A 19,865-nucleotide genomic window follows, 5' to 3' on the forward strand; every position below is an offset into this window, starting at 1 on the left:
GATACAAAATGTTAGGGAAGAAGGACATGGGTAGGAGGTGAACGGAGTGGCATATCGCCACTGGCCATGGGTGGTAGGAGATTAAGAAGGGAAGGTGGAGGATATTCCCCAACCTTGCAGGAATACTAGTATGTATAGGTGCCAACTAGTACAAGCGCAATCCCTATACATAAGATCAACTCAAAAGAGAGAGGAGCATTCAAATGAAATGCGCACATTCAATTTTGTATTTTATTGTTCTTTTTCTCTATTAATGTATATGCCGTGCAGAACTTTTACGGTTCATTAAAAAAACTAGATGTGTACATGTATCCAATTGTAGGGTCTTCGGTGGCCTCCACAGAGAAGGTGATTTGGAGTGAGAGAAAATCACTATATCGGATCTTTGTCATTCGAACCGAGCTTTGACATGGGTATGCAGAGTTACTATTGTGAAAGGTAGTAAATTTTACTCACTGCGGTGACCACAATCAGCATCAAGCGCCTGTAGATCAGTGGATAGAGCGTCTGTTTCCTAAGCAGAAGGCCAACAGACTACCTATACGGGAGACCAATTTTGGGTTGCCTGATAGACACAACCCAAATATGAGCATCCTCTCTTCAGGAAACTCATTTGCAGAAAGGATTTTCTTTTGAGTCCTATTGTTGAAGAAGATGCTGAATGGGTATTGAACCATTTGACTGTAGCGCTACCCAAATGTCAAATATGTCTTGTATTTTGGGTGTTGTTGTTGGAGTTAGTCTTATGATGTACTTAGGGGGTGTTTAGATACATGTGACTAAACTTTAGTCCCTGTTATATCAGATGTTTGATACTAATTAGGAGTATTAAATATTGATTAATTACAAAACTAATTGCATAAGCCGAGACTAATTCGCGAACATGATGCTACAGTAAACATATGCTAATCATAGATTAATTAGGCTTAATAAATTTATCTCACGAATTACTCACGCCTTATGCAATTAGTCTTATAATTACCTCATGTTTAGTCCCCTAATTGACATCTAAACATTCGATGTGACAGGGACTAACAAACACCCCCTTACTCTTAGAGAGAATTACCTGTATGGCCTTGTGAAACTCACTTATTTCTTCTATGACCCTGGAAACTTCAGAATTCCTTGTATGGTCCTGTGTTCGAATTTCAGTGTCCTATCGACACTACCGTCACTTTTGGACCTTAACACCGTTAAGTGCCATGCGAAATGACCATAATACCCTTGTTATAGAAAATGCACTGATTCCTTATATGACATTGTTTAATGTGATGGTAGAAAATATACTTGTTTCCTTTATGACACTGCCTTTTTCTATGTTTTATTTGGACATTAAAATTCATCCACTATATTAATGTGGTTAAAATTTGCAAATAATTTTGTTTTGCTAATATGCATTATTCCTCGAGCCTGGAAAGAGAGCCCGGCTGCCCGCCGCCACGATGCAACAACCTGAAAGATCTTAGTGAGGGTATTCTGTTTTTTCGTCGGCAAGAAATATAATTAAAGTTAAGCGCATACACCCTTGATTGGCTTGTTACACGCGTGCATGAGTGCACGTGTAGCTGCACACAGTGCTAGCTTTCTTCACGTAAGGAGCACCGACTGCTTTTTAACCACATTAATATAACGTGGATGAATTTTAATGTCCAAATAAAACATAGAAAAAGGGAAGCGTCATAGAGGAAACAAGTATATTTTTCTAACATCACATGAAACAGTGGCATACAAGGAAGCAATGCATTTTCTATAACAGGGGTATTCTGGCCATTTCGCATGGCACTTAACGGTGTTTGGATCCAAAAGTGATGATAGTGCCGTATAGGGCATTGAAATTCGAACACGGGTCATACAAGGAATTTTGAAGTTTTCAGGGCCGTAAAAGGAATAAATGAGTTTCACAGGGCCATGCAGATAATTCTCTCTTACTCTTATGCAAATCATTCATTTTTCCTTTTTTTGTTTTTTCGATTCCGATATTATTGAAGTATTGGCCGATTTTTATATGAATAATGAGTAGTGAATATGTTCGTACGTTGCAACGGAAAGTGCAATTTGTTACGTGACAACTTGCGGATCAAACATTTTTTCAATGATTTTGTCATTTTAACTCGTTTTGGAACTAGACTTCGTACTGTGTCTGGACACGTTGCTCTTGTATGGATACAAGAGCCATAGAGATTTATCAATGATCACGTCATGCATTCTAATTCATCTTGAGAACAAACTTTGCAGTATACTTTAATATTATACTAGCAAATATATTTTGGAGGTGCTCATTGGGGTACGGTTTACGTACATGTGTTCATAGGGGTGAATGTGCGTGCATGCATGTTGTGGGCATCTACGTTATACCGTGTAATTCTAAAAAAAATGTTTGCACGTTACAATATAACGATAGCAACATGTAACTTATTGCATGGTCACATAGATGATTTGCTGCTCGAAGATTTATTCATGAATTGTATCATGTATTTCAATATGATTTGGAATTGAACTCCGCACTATCATTGGACGTGCGTTATCCTAGCTTTTACATATGAGCACGAGTTCCAGGTCATGTAAGGAACAGGGAGGGCTATGAGGACATTGTGGGAAGTCAAAACGGTTTGAAGAATCCTCTATTATCGAAAATGATAATGAGGCCGTGGAGGGCTATGAGGACATTGTGGGAAGTCAAAACGGTTTGAAGAATCCTCTATTATTGAAAAGGATAATGAGGCCGTTCACGATGAACTTCAAAGACGGAGGTGTTCGGAGTGCGAGAACGAGGACCCTCGATGCTTCTATCGTGGCCACTTCTCGTGGGCCCTATGACCCCGACTGGCCCCGCGCCCCCGACGGAAGCATCACCCATGCCTTCAGAAAGCAGTTCAGCGGTATATTTCTCTTATATGTGCTCTATAATCTAGGAATTCTTTTCCCACACTAACGATATATATTAAAAGTTATTGTTGTAAAAAAAAGACGAAGGTGTCAAGCGTCTACCCATGAAGCCCTTGTTAATGCTGATTAACAAAGGATTTCTTACCCGCCTCTAATGTTTTTTCCTATTGTTTTTAAAAACAGTGAGCCCATCTACAAGGCCCGCTGAGCCCTTCACTGCCGCCCTTGACCATCTTTTGAGTCGGAGTCCTCGAGATTGGGGAGTCCATGCCCCGGGTTTGGTGCTTGGACGACCCTCCTCCACGTTGGTAGTAGCTTTTGTTCGTAAAGTTGCACCGAATCCGCATCGCTCTCATCAGATCAAGGTAAGGAAACAAAGGCCACACAAATCAAAACCACATTGCAGTGCACAAAAAGAAAAAAAAGGATCCAACATGGCTTGCAATCGGATGACGTAGATACAAATCAACGACAAGCTCACCTGAAGGGAAAAGGTAGGGGATGGAGAGAGACCGCATGACCGTCACCACACTATCGACACCTTCACATCGAGGCCCTTGTATCCATTCGTCACTATGAAGGCGCGTGTCATACCTCCATGCTTAGGTCGCCTCTATCTCCACGTTTCATTCAATGCGGCTCCTCTCCTTGCCGTGTCAAGGCACTCAACCTAGTCGTGGCTCCCCTTCCTGTGCCTCGGTGCTTCTCGCCCTCCCTGTGCCATCTTCGGTGTCCCATATGCCAGTGTCTACTTGAATGGATTTGATGACCTTGAATTAAGAGCTCATACTGGAGTAGATGCAAAGGAAACTGACCATCAAAAGTAGGGAGAGCCCTTAAATAAAGAATAGAGATCCCGATTTGAGGTTTATGCTGGAGTTTCTCTAACTTATATTATTTGTATTTAGAGACGGATTTGGGCCTAGGGTCTATAGAGCCAAGGCCCTAAACATGCCCCAAAATAGTTTTTATAATATATGTGCCTAATTTCATAGAGCCGAGACCCTAAAAATATATTTTTTGAGAATAAGACCCTAAAAATATTTGTTATAGTACATGTGAATTTCAGGCCTAATTCAAAGTGGGCCTACACAGTTAATCGGCCCAGACTCCCGTCCCCTCCGGCCGACCCCAACTCCACGACCGTGAGCGGGAAAACCCGTTTGGCCGCCTGTTCCTCTCCGGCTCTCCCTGCCGGCCGCCGCCGCCTCAACCCAGCAGGCAGCAGCAGCCGCTGGCCGGCAACTCAGGCCCCTGTCGCTAGGGTCCGTCCGTGGCTCTGCTCCGCGGTTGGAGGCGCCGGGCGCGCTTGGCTGGGCGGCTGTCCGCCTGGCCGCAGCCGCACTGGCCAGTGCACACTGGCCGTGGCTGGTGAACCACGAGCTCCGAGCGTCGAGCCGGAGTCGGCGACACGGCATATCCGTCGCGGCGTGGGCAGGGTGCCAGCGGCCAGCCGCCAGGGCCGCAGGAGCGCAGCCGCGGCCGCGCGGTACTCGTCGCCTACTCCTACTCGTCTGAGCCCTGGTAAATTCCCCATTCTCGAATCCATTCTCCGGTTCTGCCCGATCTAAAAAATCTTTGAATGATAATTAATTAGGTCGATTTTTGTAGAGTTGCACAATGAATAGGACTAAAGACATTTAAATCTTTTTTTCTCCTGCTCCTCCAATTATACAACCAGTGTTCCGAAACCAACTTTCTACACAAGCACAATCAGAAGTAGTATATAGTAGTAGAAACACAGGTTATCAAGAGCCCTGCTAGCAATGCAAATGGCTTACAAAATAGGTTTAGGTTCACTTGATGAAGATACGAGAGATGAGGGAGAACCAAACCATCATTAGTGAGGTATTATTTTAACCACTTCTATGCTTCCATCAATTATGTTGTGGATTTAAGCATGGAATTGAGATATCATCGAAACTTATGCATTTATAATCTAGTTTTGTTATAGGCAATTTTTGCCGTGGGACATCGTGAAAACAACAAATTGGCTGCAACATACCGCCAACACTTGCTTTTGCTGAGTACTATTATGAAATCGCGAATGTTTGCCAGTGGACACCGTCTCCATTAAAATAAGAAAAACAGCAATCGGGAGAGAGAAACATTCCAAAATGACCAGCGTTGCCCCTTGGTCGAACCAGACCCTATTGGTCGAGCCGGACCACTACTTGGTCGAACCAGACCCTGTGCTCTATCCAACCCTAGCCGGCGGCGTCTCCAGTCTCCCACAGCGCCGGCGTCTCCAGCCACCCACGCCGCCGTCTCCAGTCTCCTGCAGCGCCGCCGTCTCCAGCCAACCACGCCGCCGTCTCCTGCCGCCCACACCGCCGTCTCTTCCCCACAGTCGGCGTGCCATGGATGCATGAAGATGGCTTCGCCGGCGAAATCAAAGCGGCTCCGCCCGAGCATAGATTCACCGTCCAAGGGAGTGAATCTGTCATGGGTTCCTGAGGGGTATGCACTCTTATCCTCTTCCACTTTTCGATCTGGGGTTGGTTAACAGGGTTGCAGTGAACTTGGGGGTCGATTTGCGTATCCGAAGCTAGGGTTTTCATGATTTCTTGTTCTTGTCCATGTTTTAGGATGGACAGTAGTTCTGCATTACGCATAGCAGTGCGTGTCCCATGTTACTATGAGGCTTGCGATGACGGTAGAAATGTGGCTCACAATGCAGCAGATTTTCAGCTCATTGTTGATAGTGACACTCTGAATCTGATTGATTTAAGTAAGGATGTAGCTGCCAAAGTGTCTATTGGGAAGAATCAGAGCTTCAATTTGACATATTTCGACAAGAACACCCAATGCTATACCAATCTGACCTCAGATGCAACTTTGATGGATGCTACTAACAATTATTGGCACCTAAGGCGGCTACCTTTGTTTGTAAATTTTTATGACATGATTCCTATTGCATATAGTCAGAGTGTGTCTTTGGATAATGAGGCCAGTGCATCTGTTGCTCTCCCATTGCTGCCCCCTCTGCTTGGTCATGATGATGGGCAGAACAATCAGATTGTTGAAACTGTTGGGCCTGGTGGAGGTGAGGCCGATGTGGAGTCACTTAGTGGGGGAGAAAGTGATGATGACAGTGTTCACTCTTCTAACTCTGATGACTCAGCTGAGAAATCCACACCTACTCAAGGAAGAAGCAAGAAGAAGCATGCTGATGATGATGTTTCATGAGAAGAAGATGTTGAGGAGTATGTTGGGGTCAATGATGAGGGCCATTATATGCCAAAACAGCAAGATCAACAAGCATCAGAGGGGGATACTGACTCTGACTCTCTTGTTCATGATGATTTGTATGTTGATGATGATGCTGGTTGTGAGATCAATGAGCATGTTACTAACTTAGAAAACCCAACTATAGAATGTGGTGTCACATTTGAGGATGGGGACACTTTTAAGAGGGCTATTAGACAATATGCTGTGCTAAAAGAGTTTGAAATTGCAGCTCCTTACAGTGAATCCAAAAGGTATAGAGGGCACTGCAAAGGATTCAAGAGCAAGAAGAAGAGGTGCAAGTGGAGGATACATGCTTCTCAATTGCAAGATGGCAAGACTTGGCAGGTCAGTTTATTTCTTTTTCAAATTTTCTTACATTTTGGTTCTTATTTTTCCCAACATGTGTTTGATGCTTTGCCTTCCTTTTATTTGTCAGATAAAGAAGTTGGGAAAACATACTTGTGCCAGCACATCCCAACTGGAGAAGAACTGCATGGCTACCAATGCCTGGGTGAGGGACAGGGCCATTACCATCCTGAAGGATGAACCAACAATTCAAGCTGGTAAACTGAGGAAGGATTTGCAGAACAAGTATAACATCCAACTTTCATACTATGTTGTCTGAGATGGACTGCAAATGGCTCTAGAGCAAATTCAAGGAAAATGGGATGATAGCTTTGAAGATGTTTTTAGATTCAAGGCTGAGGTGGACAGGACAAATCCTGGTAGCATTGTGGACATTGAGTGGATACTGGCTGGTAATAAGAGGAGGTTCACAAGGATGTTTGTTGTATTTAAGAGTTGTGCTCAAGGTTTTTTGAATGGATGCAGACCCTTCTTAGGTGTTGACTCAACAGTTTTGACTAGGAGGTGGAGAGGGCAGTTAGCTTCTGCTTCAGCTGTGGATGGACACAACTGGCTTTTTCCAGTGGCATATGGTGTCTTTGAGTCTGAAACTGCTGAAAATTGGAAATGGTTTTTTGAGAAACTTAAAGTGGCAATTAGGACTCCTACAGGCCTGGTCATATGCACAGATGTAGGCAAAGGAATAGATAAGGGAGTTACATATGTTTTCCCAAATGGAGTAGAGCATAGAGAGTGCATGAGGCATCTAGTGAAGAATTTTAACAAGAGGTATAGAGGAGTAGTGTTCAAGAAACATTTGTGGCCAGCAAGCAGAGCTTACAACCAGAGGCACTTTGATCACCATTACAACATCATGAAGCAAGCTTCACCAAGGGCAATGAACTGGATAGAGGACAACCACAAGCACATATGGAGTATATGGAAGTTCTCTCATGCAAGCAAATGTGACTATGTTACTAACAACATAGCAGAGACCTTCAACAGTTGGATTAGGAATGAGAAGTCCTTGGCTTTAATTCCTCTGTTGGATAGGATCAGACAAATGATCATGGAGAAACAAGACCTTAGGAGGTCACTGTCACTTAAGCTGAGAGACAAGATCTTGCCTCATGTCATCAAAGAGCTGCATGCCATGAGTAGGAATTTACAGTATGCCATACATAGGGGGCCCAACAACGCTGCTGAGATTCAAGGCACTACAGAGGAACTGAAAACCTGGAGGCATACTGTCGACCTTGATAATAGATTATGCAGCTGTCAAAGGTGGCAGATTACTGGATTGCCATGTACTCATGCTCTCTGCTTCATCCATTCCATGCGCAACAGAAGTGTGGAAGACTACATAGATGACTATTATTCGGTTGATAAGTTCAAGAAAGCATATGAACATGTGATAAGTCCCATGATAGATAGGAACCAGTGGCCTGATGTGGACTTGGGTTTCAAACTTTGGCCTCCAAGGTTCAAGAGAGCTGCAGGTCGGCCCAGATCAAGAAGGATAAAAGGTTCTGAAGAAGGTGGCAAGCAAAAAAGCCAGTGCCAGTGCAAGAGGTGTGGAGGGTTTGGTCACATGATGAAGACCTGTAATGAAACTGTTTATGACTCTGATGCACCACCACCAGCACCACCAAAGCCCAAGAGAGCAAAGAAAAAGAAAAGCACTGCCACAACAACTATCTCTACCCAGCAATCACAGATTGAAGGTGCTCAAGAAACAACTGTCTGTCCTGCTCTGACAAACAGCCCACCAAACATTGCACCACCAGCTCTAACAAACAGCCCCGCAGCAAACACTAGGAGGTAAATGTAAAGACTTGATGCCTGTTATCTATGACAACATACTGTTATTTATCTTTCTAATGTTGGGTATGACTACAGCCGCAAGAGGGCATTGGAGCTAGGTGGTGAAACTTCCTCCCCAATAGTAGAAGTGCAGCATCAAAATAAGAAGAAGAAAAAGGTGGTGACCACCAAGGCTACTGGAGAAGAAATGCAGGCTGGGGAAAAGAAGGCAAGCAAGGCCGGCAAGAGGATCAGCAAGAAGAAGCTCATCCTGGACCTGTGATGCATGTCTTATGTAATGGATCTATTTTATGGTGAACCTGTTATGTAGTGTGATGAACCTATAAACTCAGTTATGCAATCTCAATCATGAACTCAGTTGGCAGACTTTGTTGTGTGAAGTGATCAAATTAAACCTGGATGCATGTATTTGCAACAATTTGGCACACCATTTTCTTGCCCCATCATTCATGAACTCAGATACAATTTGGCAGACCATTTTCTTGCAACATAGTTAAGATGCATCATTGATTTCAAACAAGGTACAGATAAGCTGGATACATGTTCATGACCAACAACACTAACTGGATACATGTTCATGACCATGACCAACAACACTAACTGGATACATGATAACCCGGATATATGACAACCTGCTGTTCTGCTTCACTTGACCAACAACACTAACAGAACTAACACCAAAACGAAAACCATTACACCACCAACTACAAGCAGCCGCTCTCCAATTTTATTCATGTTGGTCAACAATTTCTTGTTGCTCTCAAGTACTGACTTCAGTAGTGCCTCTGAACCTTGGAGATGAATCACTGCAGTCTCCAACAGATCTTGGCAGCCATCAAATCCTTGGCAGGCCTTCTCCTTGTCATTGCCTTCCCTCATCACCTCGAGCGCCATGGCACCCTGAACTCGAACCTGACTACAAGCGCGAGGAAGAATGCTTTTGGCGACCAAGTAATTGATATACTGTTCCTCAAAGTAGTACACTCCACACGCAAAGTCGGTCTGGCAAACAAGAGATGAAAAATAAAAAAAATGCGCATCTCCTCAAAACCAGATCAGAAGTCAACGACCACTTACATGCTCAAGCAGTGGACACTTGTAAAACCTCTTCCCCTTGCTGCCAGGCTTCTGCGACACGCGCCCGATGAAAATGGTTCCGCACTTGTGGCAAGGAACCAAGGGCAAGAATCCAGCTTGGTCTCTGTAGGGGTCGAGCGACGGCGAAGCTGGGTGCGGCGCGCCGAACGGTGTGGAATGCGAGCTCGATGCCATGGCTCGAAGCTAGGGTTCGTCGAGATGGGAATGAGGATGGGGAGAGAGACTGACGAGAACGAGAACGGGGGAAGGAAGAAGACGACCGGGGCCGAGCTGAGCTGGTCCAACCGGACCACCTAAATGATAGGACTCAGGCCGGCAGGGGTAAAAACGTCTCTTTACTGTGCTTTCTCTCTCCTGATTGCTGTTTTTCTTTATTTTAATGGAGGCGGTGTCCACTGGCAAACATTCGCGATTTCATAATGGTACTCAGCAAAAGCAAGTGTTGGCGGTGTGTTGCAGCCAATTTGTTGTTTTCGCGATGTCCCACAGCAAAAATTGCCTTTGTTATATTATCGGTATTAGACCTGGTGTTGATGGTATACATGCTTTGATAGTGGCCCTAGGCATGAAAATTGACAAGCTCCACCACAGTTTGGATTCGGATGTGCTTGTATTATGCCTGCTAACTTTGATTGTTTTGCAAAAATTATCAGGTGTACATGTGTACACCCATGTCCTTTACTGGGTCCGCCCTTGGATCCTAGGCTATGCATACCAATTGAGCAAATGCATTTTATGATTTGCTGATCCTCGGCACTATGTAGGCATTTCTTTTGTAGCTCTTGGAGATTTTATCAACTGAAATGGTCCAAATTATTGAGATGGTTTGGACATGTCCAACGGAGACCTTCAGAGGCACTAGTGCGTAGTGGAATCCTAAGCCAGGATAGTAACGTGAAGAGAGGCAGAGGAAGACCGAAGTTGACTTGGGTAGAGGCAATAAAAGGAGACTTGAAAGGATGGAATATATCCAAAGACTTAGCTTTAGATAGGAGTGCTTGGAAAACAGCTATTCACGTGCCTGAACCTTGATTGCTTCTGCTGGGTTTCAACTCTAGCCTACCCCAACTTGTTTGGGACTTAAAGGCTTTGTTGTTGTTGTTGTTGTTGTTGTGTTGTTCAATTAAGCCTACAATTGAGATGTAGTCTAAATCTTGCATCTTTTATTTGCTACTCCCTCCATTACAAATTATAAGACACTTTGGCTTTTTTAGATACGTAGTTTTTGCTATGTACTTATATGTACCCTATGTCTAGATACGTAGTAAAAGCAATATATCTAGAAAAGCCAAAATGTCTTATAACTTGGAATGTCTATGGAGCACACTTTGTCCTAGTTTAGGTGGTTTAAGCACTTAGGTCTTGGCCCTAGGCTTGCAGATTCGCCAGCTCCATCACTGTCTCTAGTGAGTTCAATATGATGTCTATGGAGCACACTTCACATTGGGATGAAAGTGTTGGACCAATCCCCTAAAAAAGATTGAAATTCCTACCATCTTGCCACATAAGCTCAAATTTCCCATGTTGAGCGAGGATTCTCCAACCTGAACTTCACTTTGTGCTTTATTTGGAGAGTGTCGTTACTATGAATGTGGTGACAGCAACCTCTTTATTTTGCCTTTTACATTAGATGTTCCCTGTGCAGTTTGATTCCTGAGATGCAAATAGTAGGCTATTGACATGGATGAGAATATAATTTTGACTCTTTTTTTTTTTTGCAGAATTTAAATTGCAACGTGCTGCTTCTTTATATGCACTTCTGAATGCTTGGACCTGGTGTGACCACATAGCTTGGTATTCATTTCATAAATCATGGAAAGAAGATTGGGACAGCATGTATATTTGATTCCCAGAACTCTTCCCTTTATGCAACTGAATGCTATGTCCTCATTCTCAGCTGGCCATGGACGCCGACCCAAGAAGAAGCTATATCACCGTGAACCTGGTCTTGACAAGGCCATGGATCTTCAAAAGAAGCCTGCTCTTCTCCTTCATTTGCGTGACCTCATTTTGGCACAAAAGACAGGGTCACTACTTGTACGTGACCTTGAAAAGGAGGTTGGCTTTGTCCAAAAATGGAACTTTCTTTCACTTATCGAGCGCCACCCCAATATCTTCCATGTCTCTGGTGGAAGTGCTTCCCGAGAGCCCATTTCTGTCACACTTACGGAGAAGGCCAGAAAGATATCCAGTGAAGAGGCTGAAGCGCGAGAGCTAATGGAGCCAATCTTGGTGAGAAACCTTAGGAAGTTACTGATGATGTCGATGGACTGCCAGATTCCTCTGGAGAAGATTGAACTAATTCAGTCTGAACTGGGTTTACCTAAGAACTTCAAGAGCAACTTGATTCCAAGGTACCCTGATTTTTTCTCAATCCGTGATGTGAAGGGACTGGACCATTTGTGTCTGGAGAATTGGGACTCTTCACTAGCAGTCACAATACGAGAAGAAAAAATGAATTTTGAGGGTTCCCAGATAGGCCGTAGAGGGATTCCTAAAGATGGAAATTTCTTGGGTCCTTTTGCTTTCAAGTTGAAGTATCCAGCAGGATTTAGGCCAAACCGGAAGTACCTTGAGGAGGTTGTCAGGTGGCAGAAGATGGCATTTCCTTCACCTTATTTGAATGCTAGGCGAGTCGAGTCTGCAACACCACAGGCTCGAAAGCGTGCCATTGCTATTCTGCATGAGATTTTGAGCCTGACAATGGAGAGGCGGTTGACATCTGATAAGCTAGATATATTTCACAACGAGTACAGGCTTCCATGCAAATTACTTCTTTGTTTGGTGAAAAATCATGGCATCTTCTACATCACTAACAAGGGAGCAAGAAGCACAGTCTTCCTCAAGGAAGCTTATGAAAATAGTAACCTTATTGATAAGTGTCCTTTACTGAAATTCCATGATCGGTTTGCATCTTTGATTGGCCGACCGTGCTCCAACTCAGACAACATGCTGGCAGTATAATTGGAGTGTGGATTTACTGATCAGGAGACAAACTATAGTTGGTGCATCTGTTTTGTTGAAACTCAGGTCAGCTCATTGCACATGCAACTACAATTTAAATCCTGTGTACAGTTGCCGTTTCTCTCAGTTCAGTAGCTAAAGATAACTAAAGAATTGAAAAAGCCAGTGTCTCATCTTCAAATGTGAAGCCATCTGAGAAGTGAAGTGGCAGCTCGGCAGATTAGGCAAAATAATGCTTGTACCAGAAGTCACATCTTTATTCTCAGTTTCCCACAATTGTAGGTTTGCATCCTAGGGCACCATATGATTGACTTAGGAATGTTCTAGGATTAGCTCCTTTATGCAGCTTATATCCCAAAACAATGTTATAGCATTTGTAGCTCTTACTATCATAACATGTGGTTTGCTTCTCTTGGATTGAACCGTTCTGATAAATAATACAGTCAGATGCTCATTCATTTTAAACAGTATCATACTCTCTCCTTTTATTTTGTAAGGCGTGGTTTGACCCAGCATGGTCTCTAACATCGTGACTTGACCATTAATTTCTCATATATTATAATGTTCGTGACTATGAATTTTACATATGGAAGTGTTTTCAAAATTTCAAATATGAATTCGATAATACCAAATTTGTATGGTGTAATCTACAAAGATTTAAATTAATTGTTGGTCAAAGGTTAACAACCGTCAGCTCTCTCTGTCAGCAAACCAGTTTGATTGGAAGAGGTTATCCTGGGTTACTCTACTGATCCTGCCACAGTCCAAATCCTTGCTGAGCTTGCAATGGGTAAAACAGTTCCACACTTTACTCTTCAGCAAGCTGTTCTAAGAATTAAAGGAAGACTCTAGATTAGTGCCAATAGTGCACTACAGCTCTAGCTCATTTCTGCTCTCCATGCCAGTCCTTTGGGAGGCCACTCTGGTTTTCCAGTGACTTACAGAAGATTAAGGCAATGTTTGCTTGGCCACAAATGAAGCAGTCAGTCCATGACTTTGTCACACGGTGTCAGGTCTGTCAACAAGCTAAACCAGAGCATGTGAAGTATCCAGGGTTGCTGTTTCCATTGCCAGTACCTGAACATTCTTGGCAAGTAGTCACAATGGATCTTGGTGGTTGTCAACAAACTCTCTAAAGTTGCCAATTTTCTACCATACACATCTATTTATAGCTATGACTATTGCTCAAACCTACATGCTGAATGTCTATAAGCATCAAGGGATGCCCCAAACCATTATCTCAGACTGGGACCGTATTTTCACTAGTAACCTTTGGCAAGCCCTCTTCAATTTGGCAGGCACACAACTGAGTATGAGCAGTTCCTATCATCCTCAGTCTGATGGGCAGACTGAAAGGGTAAACCGGCGTGTTGAGACATATCTCAGGTGCTTTGTACATGCTTGTCCATAACAGTAGGGGAAGTGGCTCTATCTTGCTGAGTATTGGTATACTACATGCTTCCATTCTTCTTTGAGGAAGTCTCCTTTTGAGGTACTATATTGACACTCTCCTCGACATTTGCTATTGTCCCTGTTTAGTGTTCCAGATCTTCAAGAATGGTTGGAGGAGCGCCAACTCATGCAGGCACTGGTCAGGCAACATCTTGAACGCGCACAGCAGCGCTTCAAACATTAGGCAGATAAAAAATGATCTGAACGTAGCTTCAATGCTGGTGATCTGGTGTTTGTCAAACTTCAGTCATATGCTCAGAACTCTGCAGTGTCCAATCCAACTATGAGCTCTCATTTCGTTATTTTGGGCCTTTTCCTGCCAACAGCAAAATCAATGCAGTGGCATATGAAGTTCGGCTTCCTCAATCTAGTTTATCCAGTGTTTCATGTGTCCCAACTGAAATTGGCCAAGGGACCAACACACCAGGTCAATGTCACCATTCCTGACCTTGATCTAATTTGCAAATTCTGTTGTCCATTTTGGATTATTGCCTTTGACCCTTTGTTAACTTGCTCGCAAACTGATCCCTCACATCCTTGTGCATTGGTCAACGTGGCCTCCGTCTATGGCCACTTGGGAGGATGAACAACTACTGATCGGGGCAAGCCCGTGTAAAAGGCTGGCGTTTGCAGGTGTCGGAGGTGAGCTGGTTGTTTAGGAGGGAGGCACAAGGGAAGAAAGGCAACGTTTTAGACTTTCTTAGGCATAGGCAGCAGCGTCTGGTTCTCCAGCGATGATATTGGTGGTGATTTTGGCAGCAGTGAACTTGTATCTCCACTATCATACTGTTGAGCGCTAATATATATCCAATACAACCTTACAGAAAGCACCTATAGATGCTCCAAATGCAAGTAGCTGAAGTTTTTTCTTCCATCTAGCACATCCAATGGTATCGTAGCTTCTGAATTTGTTGACAGTGCCACCTTTCTATGTTCATGATTTCTAATTGTTTCTTCATGCTTATGTTACTTAGCTACTTCAGTCATGTCCGTTGGATGATCACACTTGTTCACCTATTTTTGCATTATTAGGATCTGTTTAATGAATTGCAGTACCACATTCTTGTAGTTCCATGTTTGAGATGTGAACTTGACTAAAACATTGTCAGCATCCTCATGTTTTGAATACTGAGTTGTCTACTTGCTTATTGTTGAATCAAGCATAGAGGATGGATAAGAGTGTTTGTGGTTATGCTCAAATGCTAGACATGCATTTTTCAAATATTTGACAACCATATTTTTTTTTAGAGTTTTAGGGCCAGGTAGCCCCCGTCTTTAACATTAGTTAAAAGACAAAATTATGCAATACAGCATAGCAGGCGGCATCCCACCTGAGAACCTGATTAACCCTTTTAGAACAAACCAGACACAGTAACGACCCAACTAAAGAAAACTAAGATAGCATAACTAAAGACAACCACACCTACACCTCCTAGATCTTCAGCGACACCATCCTGCCACGTGGAACTGTCTTGAGCATATCCTCCTTGAAGCCAAATGGTAACATCTTCATAGGACCAGCAGCCTGCTCATCTGTCTTCACCCAGAAGGAAGCCACCAGGTCATCTTTGCTTGTGTCCTGAGCTCGGAGATCATTTGACAACCATATGGGCACATATGTTAATGGCTGCCAAAAAACTTTAAAGTTCACATGTTAATTATAATTTTAGACAGCTGTGGTTAGAACATTTAACATTTTAGATAGCTGCAAAGTACCTTAATTTTCAACTACCTATGTACCAGACCCATCACATGTCTATGGCACATTGTTGTGGGAAGAACGAAAATGAGAATTATTGACTTCCCTTCCTTGTCATTGACTGTGTTGTATTACTAGCCTTGTATTCAGATCATCCATGATTTATAGACCCTACTGCTGTGGACCAACATTCCATCTGGTCCAGTATGGAAGGTCCATTTGATTGCTGTGTGCTCCTGGATTATCGTTGCACTGACAGTAATATGTGTCTGTACTACAATGATCATCTTCTGTTGCCAGTCTAGCGCATGTGTCCTTACATTCCTGGTGTTCTGATACTTTTTGTACTAGATGTTTTGTGTAGAATAAGTGAAGTTGAAATGTAGATGCCAATAATGTTCTTCAGCTGATGCATACATATCTATTTTTTCCTACCATAGACCCCATTATGGTTTGCAGTGTGCTCACTCAGAATTTTGTCCTGCAGCATTTGCATCATCCTATACAATCATCAAATTCATGTTGCAGATTATCCTGTTTGTGTTAACCAATACTTGTGCACCTGGGATTATTAGCCCCACTTCTTTGTGATGCACAAGTAACAGCTGGGCAGAGGGAACTCACAATAGGGTCAAATATGAGAAATGCTGGCCAATGAATTATTATGTGATCTATATCGATCAGGAACAGGTATGCGACCATGTAATTGTTTCATGTTATTTTCTAGAACTTGTATCATAGCAATCATTCTTGAAAAGTAAACTTTATCATCATGGTTGTCCATGGAATCTAGCAATCCAATAGTCAAGATTTTGTTGGCATGTGTTGATTCTACCAATTGTCAGGCTATTTCATGGCAGGAATGTTGTACTATTGTTTCTTTTTTGTGAAGGTACTGCTTTGTGTCAAAATTGATACACTCAGCAGTTATCAAATAAAGAAACTTTCTGATCGAGTGGTGACAGACTGATGCCATCCTCTCTCTGAAAGCTTGTGGGTTACATTGTTGCTTTGCTGAATAATGATCAACGGAATGGGGACACTCAGTGCTGTTGATCTGGGATCAGATTCTAAATGGGGGAAAGCTTTAGCAATGGTTATCCCAACTCCACAACTAGCTACTAATAGGCATAGGTTTGGATCCTTTTCAATCATACCTCCTTCAGTATCTTGTATATGTTTTGATTTCAGTACCCCAAGGAATGCCTTGGTGGGAGATGCATCACCAATGTTCTCGACTTAACTACAACGCTAAACCGAGCTTTCAGTGGGATCTGTTGGAATAATCAGATGAGCATATACCAAGTAAAGATCAACTGACAAAATTATGGATGGTGTGGACACATTGAGGTGAAATCATGCCAACTGGCTGCTGCTCGATTATAGCCCATGAAAGTGAGGAGCATATACGGGGTGCAGTGATTGGGACCAGGTTCTGCAGACACCAAGAGGGCCCCCATAGTAGTGGTCACGAGCCTGGTCAGATGCACTAAAAGCTAGATTTTGATGGGAGTTAGTGGCTGATAGTTTAGGCAAGCCTATCCTGAAGTTATCCGAACAAAGGATGGAGACTAGACACCCTTTTCGTATCCTGCTTTTTTCCTTCTGGTAAGCATTTATGCCTGCCTCTTTGGTAGCCTTTCTGTTTGCTGTTACCTCCACAACTTACATTGTGGATCTTGCATCGTCGGCTCTTAAATTTGTTGGCTCTATTATTGGCCACCAAGAGCACATGCTTTTACTTTGCTCCTCCAGTCACCGTCAGCCCCTAGTGAGTGACCCAGCTGGATTTCCATGTTGATGCGTCTTCCTTGTACACCATTCTTTGCTTGCATGTCACTGTCCTTGGGTAGCATTACCCATCTGATGAACAACTTTTGTGTGTGGCTGGGGCCTGCCTTTCGAGGTTGGCAACTTCCACAAAATCGCAAGGGTTATCGCTGCTTCGGAACTGGTTTCTCTGGTTGGTTTTGGTGTCCCTTTCCCTGGACCCTGCCTTGACTTTAGGAAGCTACCATTATCTTTACTTGCCCTTCACTTCGATTCCCATACTTACCACCTGATTTAGACCTAAATCTAATTTTATGCCCCCATTTAGGTGAGTTTCTGGCTTCTTGCAGCTTATCGCTAGAACATCATTATCCTTTAGATTTTTGCTGGGTGTCTCTTAACTTTTTTGTTGGTTCTTATTTCTTTTTTTCTGCTCATAAGTAATAGTTTCTCAAGCTTTAGAGGACGCCAATTGATCCCATGAATCTCATTGTTAAACATCTCTTAGATGGTTGAATGTCACAAGTAGGTCTGGCCAGCCCCGACCACTGTTGTTTCTGCCATTGTTCACCTAATGTCTATCCATTTGGAGGAAAGAGCACCTCATTCAGGCTGTGCAACCGTTTCTCTTTCGCTTGCTTGAATGATCAAATTGGCACTTAGCGGGTGAAACAGTCCTGATTTGAACATCTGAGCCTGCTCAGCCATCGCCGTCCGTCCACCCGGACAAGAATTTGGACTTTGTATCAGCGTCATCCTGGAGTCTGGTTTCTTCCAACTCCTCCATCAGCAAGTCATTTTTATACTTGTCTCATCTGAAGAAAGTAATGTTGTGCTTATTCTATCCATGGAGTAGGGGTCCAACGTGGCGTAGCCTTGTGTGATTTGTTTGGTTCAGATTTTCGCAATCTGGGCGTACAATCGGGCTGCCTGCCTGTCCCTCTTTACCCAATCCATTGGTAGTGTTTGCAAGTTTTCCTCATCTTTCTTTATCCCTGTCATGTTGACAAGTAAAGACATGGGGCATATTATTCTTCGAGCCCATTACTGAAAGAAACGATTTTATTCCATGTCAATCAGGCCGGGCATCTGGAGAGGGAGATGAATCATTCCATCTTTAGCTCACCACCAAACCCACCGGGTCAATCCACTGAGGTAACCTTTTGAGATAGCTTCTTAATCTACGGGTTACATAGTTTATTTCTTCAATGTGTGCATATTTTGTAGGGGCGCACTTAGTGCTGGAGCAATCATATTCCTATCGTATAGGTTGGACTATTAGCTGCTTTATCTGATTCATAGGGTATAAAGATTGTGCTGGCTGTGGATTATGGAGCGCAGTGGTAAAGATAGACTAACTTTATTCGGGGGCAAAAAAAAAAAAAGATGGACTAACTTTGCTTTGGCAGGAAATAAGGTCTACTAGCTACCTGGCAAAATCAAGTTGTAGTGCAGCAGAGGCCAAGTTTTGTTAAAGATAAACAGGTAATGAGCTCTTCTGGTGTTTGGTACCGCTTTGTCGTGGAACAAGATGATCAGACCACCCTCATGCGCCGGCCTAATCGCTGATTGCCCACCTGTCTGTCTAACCAAGTAACCATCGGTCTGTTTATTGTAGCTGTGAAGTGTGAATAGCAGTAGCAGCCAAGGGCATATGCTTCCATGGCAGTGACCTCTGCAAGCTGCATTGTGTCGCTTCTCATCTGAATGATGATGATGGTGGAGGACCACTGTGTGGAGTGTGTTGTGGGGATTCCGCCCGGTTTTGCTGTTGTCTGCTGCTGCCGGATGCTGAAGCCATGCACCTGCACCTTTCTGCCAGCAAAAAAAACGTACGCTTTCGTTGCGTTAGCGTTAGGTCTGTGTATTTTCTGGCTTCCTTCAGCATCAGTCCACCTCACTGAGCATCCATCTTTTTCCTTGTTCTCTTGTGCAGTTGTTGTATCCTGTTCTACTGCTGCAATGAGAACCTTGCACGACGCATCACTGTTCTGCATTTATTCATTTATGTATTGTTTTAGGGAGAATGCTAGTAAAACTCGGACAATTTTGTGTACAGTTTTTTCCTGGTTTAAAATTGTATTCTTTTTTTGTTGTTGTTGTTGTTGTTTTGACAGGGCTCCAATGATGTTCTGGAGCTTTCGCCTGGTGTTGCTTTCTCTCCTGTCATCATGTTTGCATGCTTGCAGCAATTACAGGGACGCTGACGGTGGGCATGGAAGGCCGCATAAATCCAGGGAAAGGGACGCGTGCATAATTGCGCACAGCACACACATCTATGATGTATCTACATGCATATAATAGAGCAGCTACTGACGTTTGTGTGCTTGTGAAGTTGTGATCCATGACTGGAGAGCGTGATGGCAACAGTGGCGGCATCCTGGCGCACCGACTGCACCCTCGTCCGGCACCTTCTTTCTTTCGGCAGCAGCAGCAATCCGCGCGACACGAGGCCGTGTGGGATGGAATTGGATTTTCGGCAGCAGCATTTGCCTGGATTTTTGGCATTTCCAGGAGGCCAGCGTTCACTTCAAAGCCAAGCCAGGGAAGAAGCCATGTCTGTAATCGAGGCCGTTGGGATGCGACGAGATGACGT

General features: G+C 43.5%; 2 protein-coding genes across 6 annotated transcripts; both read left to right on the forward strand.

The window, feature by feature from the left end:
- The first annotated feature begins 4,013 nt into the window (after nt 1-4,013).
- Nucleotides 4,014-19,353, forward strand: LOC136544935 (protein WHAT'S THIS FACTOR 1 homolog, chloroplastic-like). 5 transcript variants are annotated; one of them, XM_066537025.1, is made up of 6 exons: nt 4,014-4,410; nt 11,106-12,414; nt 13,056-14,690; nt 15,987-17,107; nt 18,350-18,754; nt 18,888-19,353. In XM_066537025.1, exon 2 carries the CDS (start codon nt 11,197-11,199, stop codon nt 12,346-12,348), a length of 1,152 nt encoding a protein of 383 aa, XP_066393122.1. In that variant the 5' UTR covers nt 4,014-4,410; nt 11,106-11,196; the 3' UTR covers nt 12,349-12,414; nt 13,056-14,690; nt 15,987-17,107; nt 18,350-18,754; nt 18,888-19,353. The 5 variants fall into 5 exon arrangements, with proteins under 5 accessions (XP_066393122.1, XP_066393177.1, XP_066393354.1 ...); XM_066537080.1 differs by having other exon boundaries at nt 13,056-14,442; XM_066537257.1 differs by lacking the exons at nt 15,987-17,107; nt 18,350-18,754; nt 18,888-19,353 and having other exon boundaries at nt 11,106-11,178; nt 11,282-12,414; nt 13,056-13,167.
- On the forward strand, nt 6,755-8,605 carry LOC136452167 (uncharacterized). The gene is made up of 2 exons (XM_066452811.1): nt 6,755-8,283; nt 8,362-8,605. Exons 1-2 carry the CDS (start codon nt 6,755-6,757, stop codon nt 8,546-8,548), a joined length of 1,716 nt encoding a protein of 571 aa, XP_066308908.1. The 3' UTR covers nt 8,549-8,605.
- Nucleotides 19,354-19,865: the final 512 nt, after the last annotated feature.

This window comes from Miscanthus floridulus, chromosome 1, assembly GCF_019320115.1.
Source record: "Miscanthus floridulus cultivar M001 chromosome 1, ASM1932011v1, whole genome shotgun sequence".
Taxonomy (NCBI): domain Eukaryota; kingdom Viridiplantae; phylum Streptophyta; class Magnoliopsida; order Poales; family Poaceae; genus Miscanthus; species Miscanthus floridulus.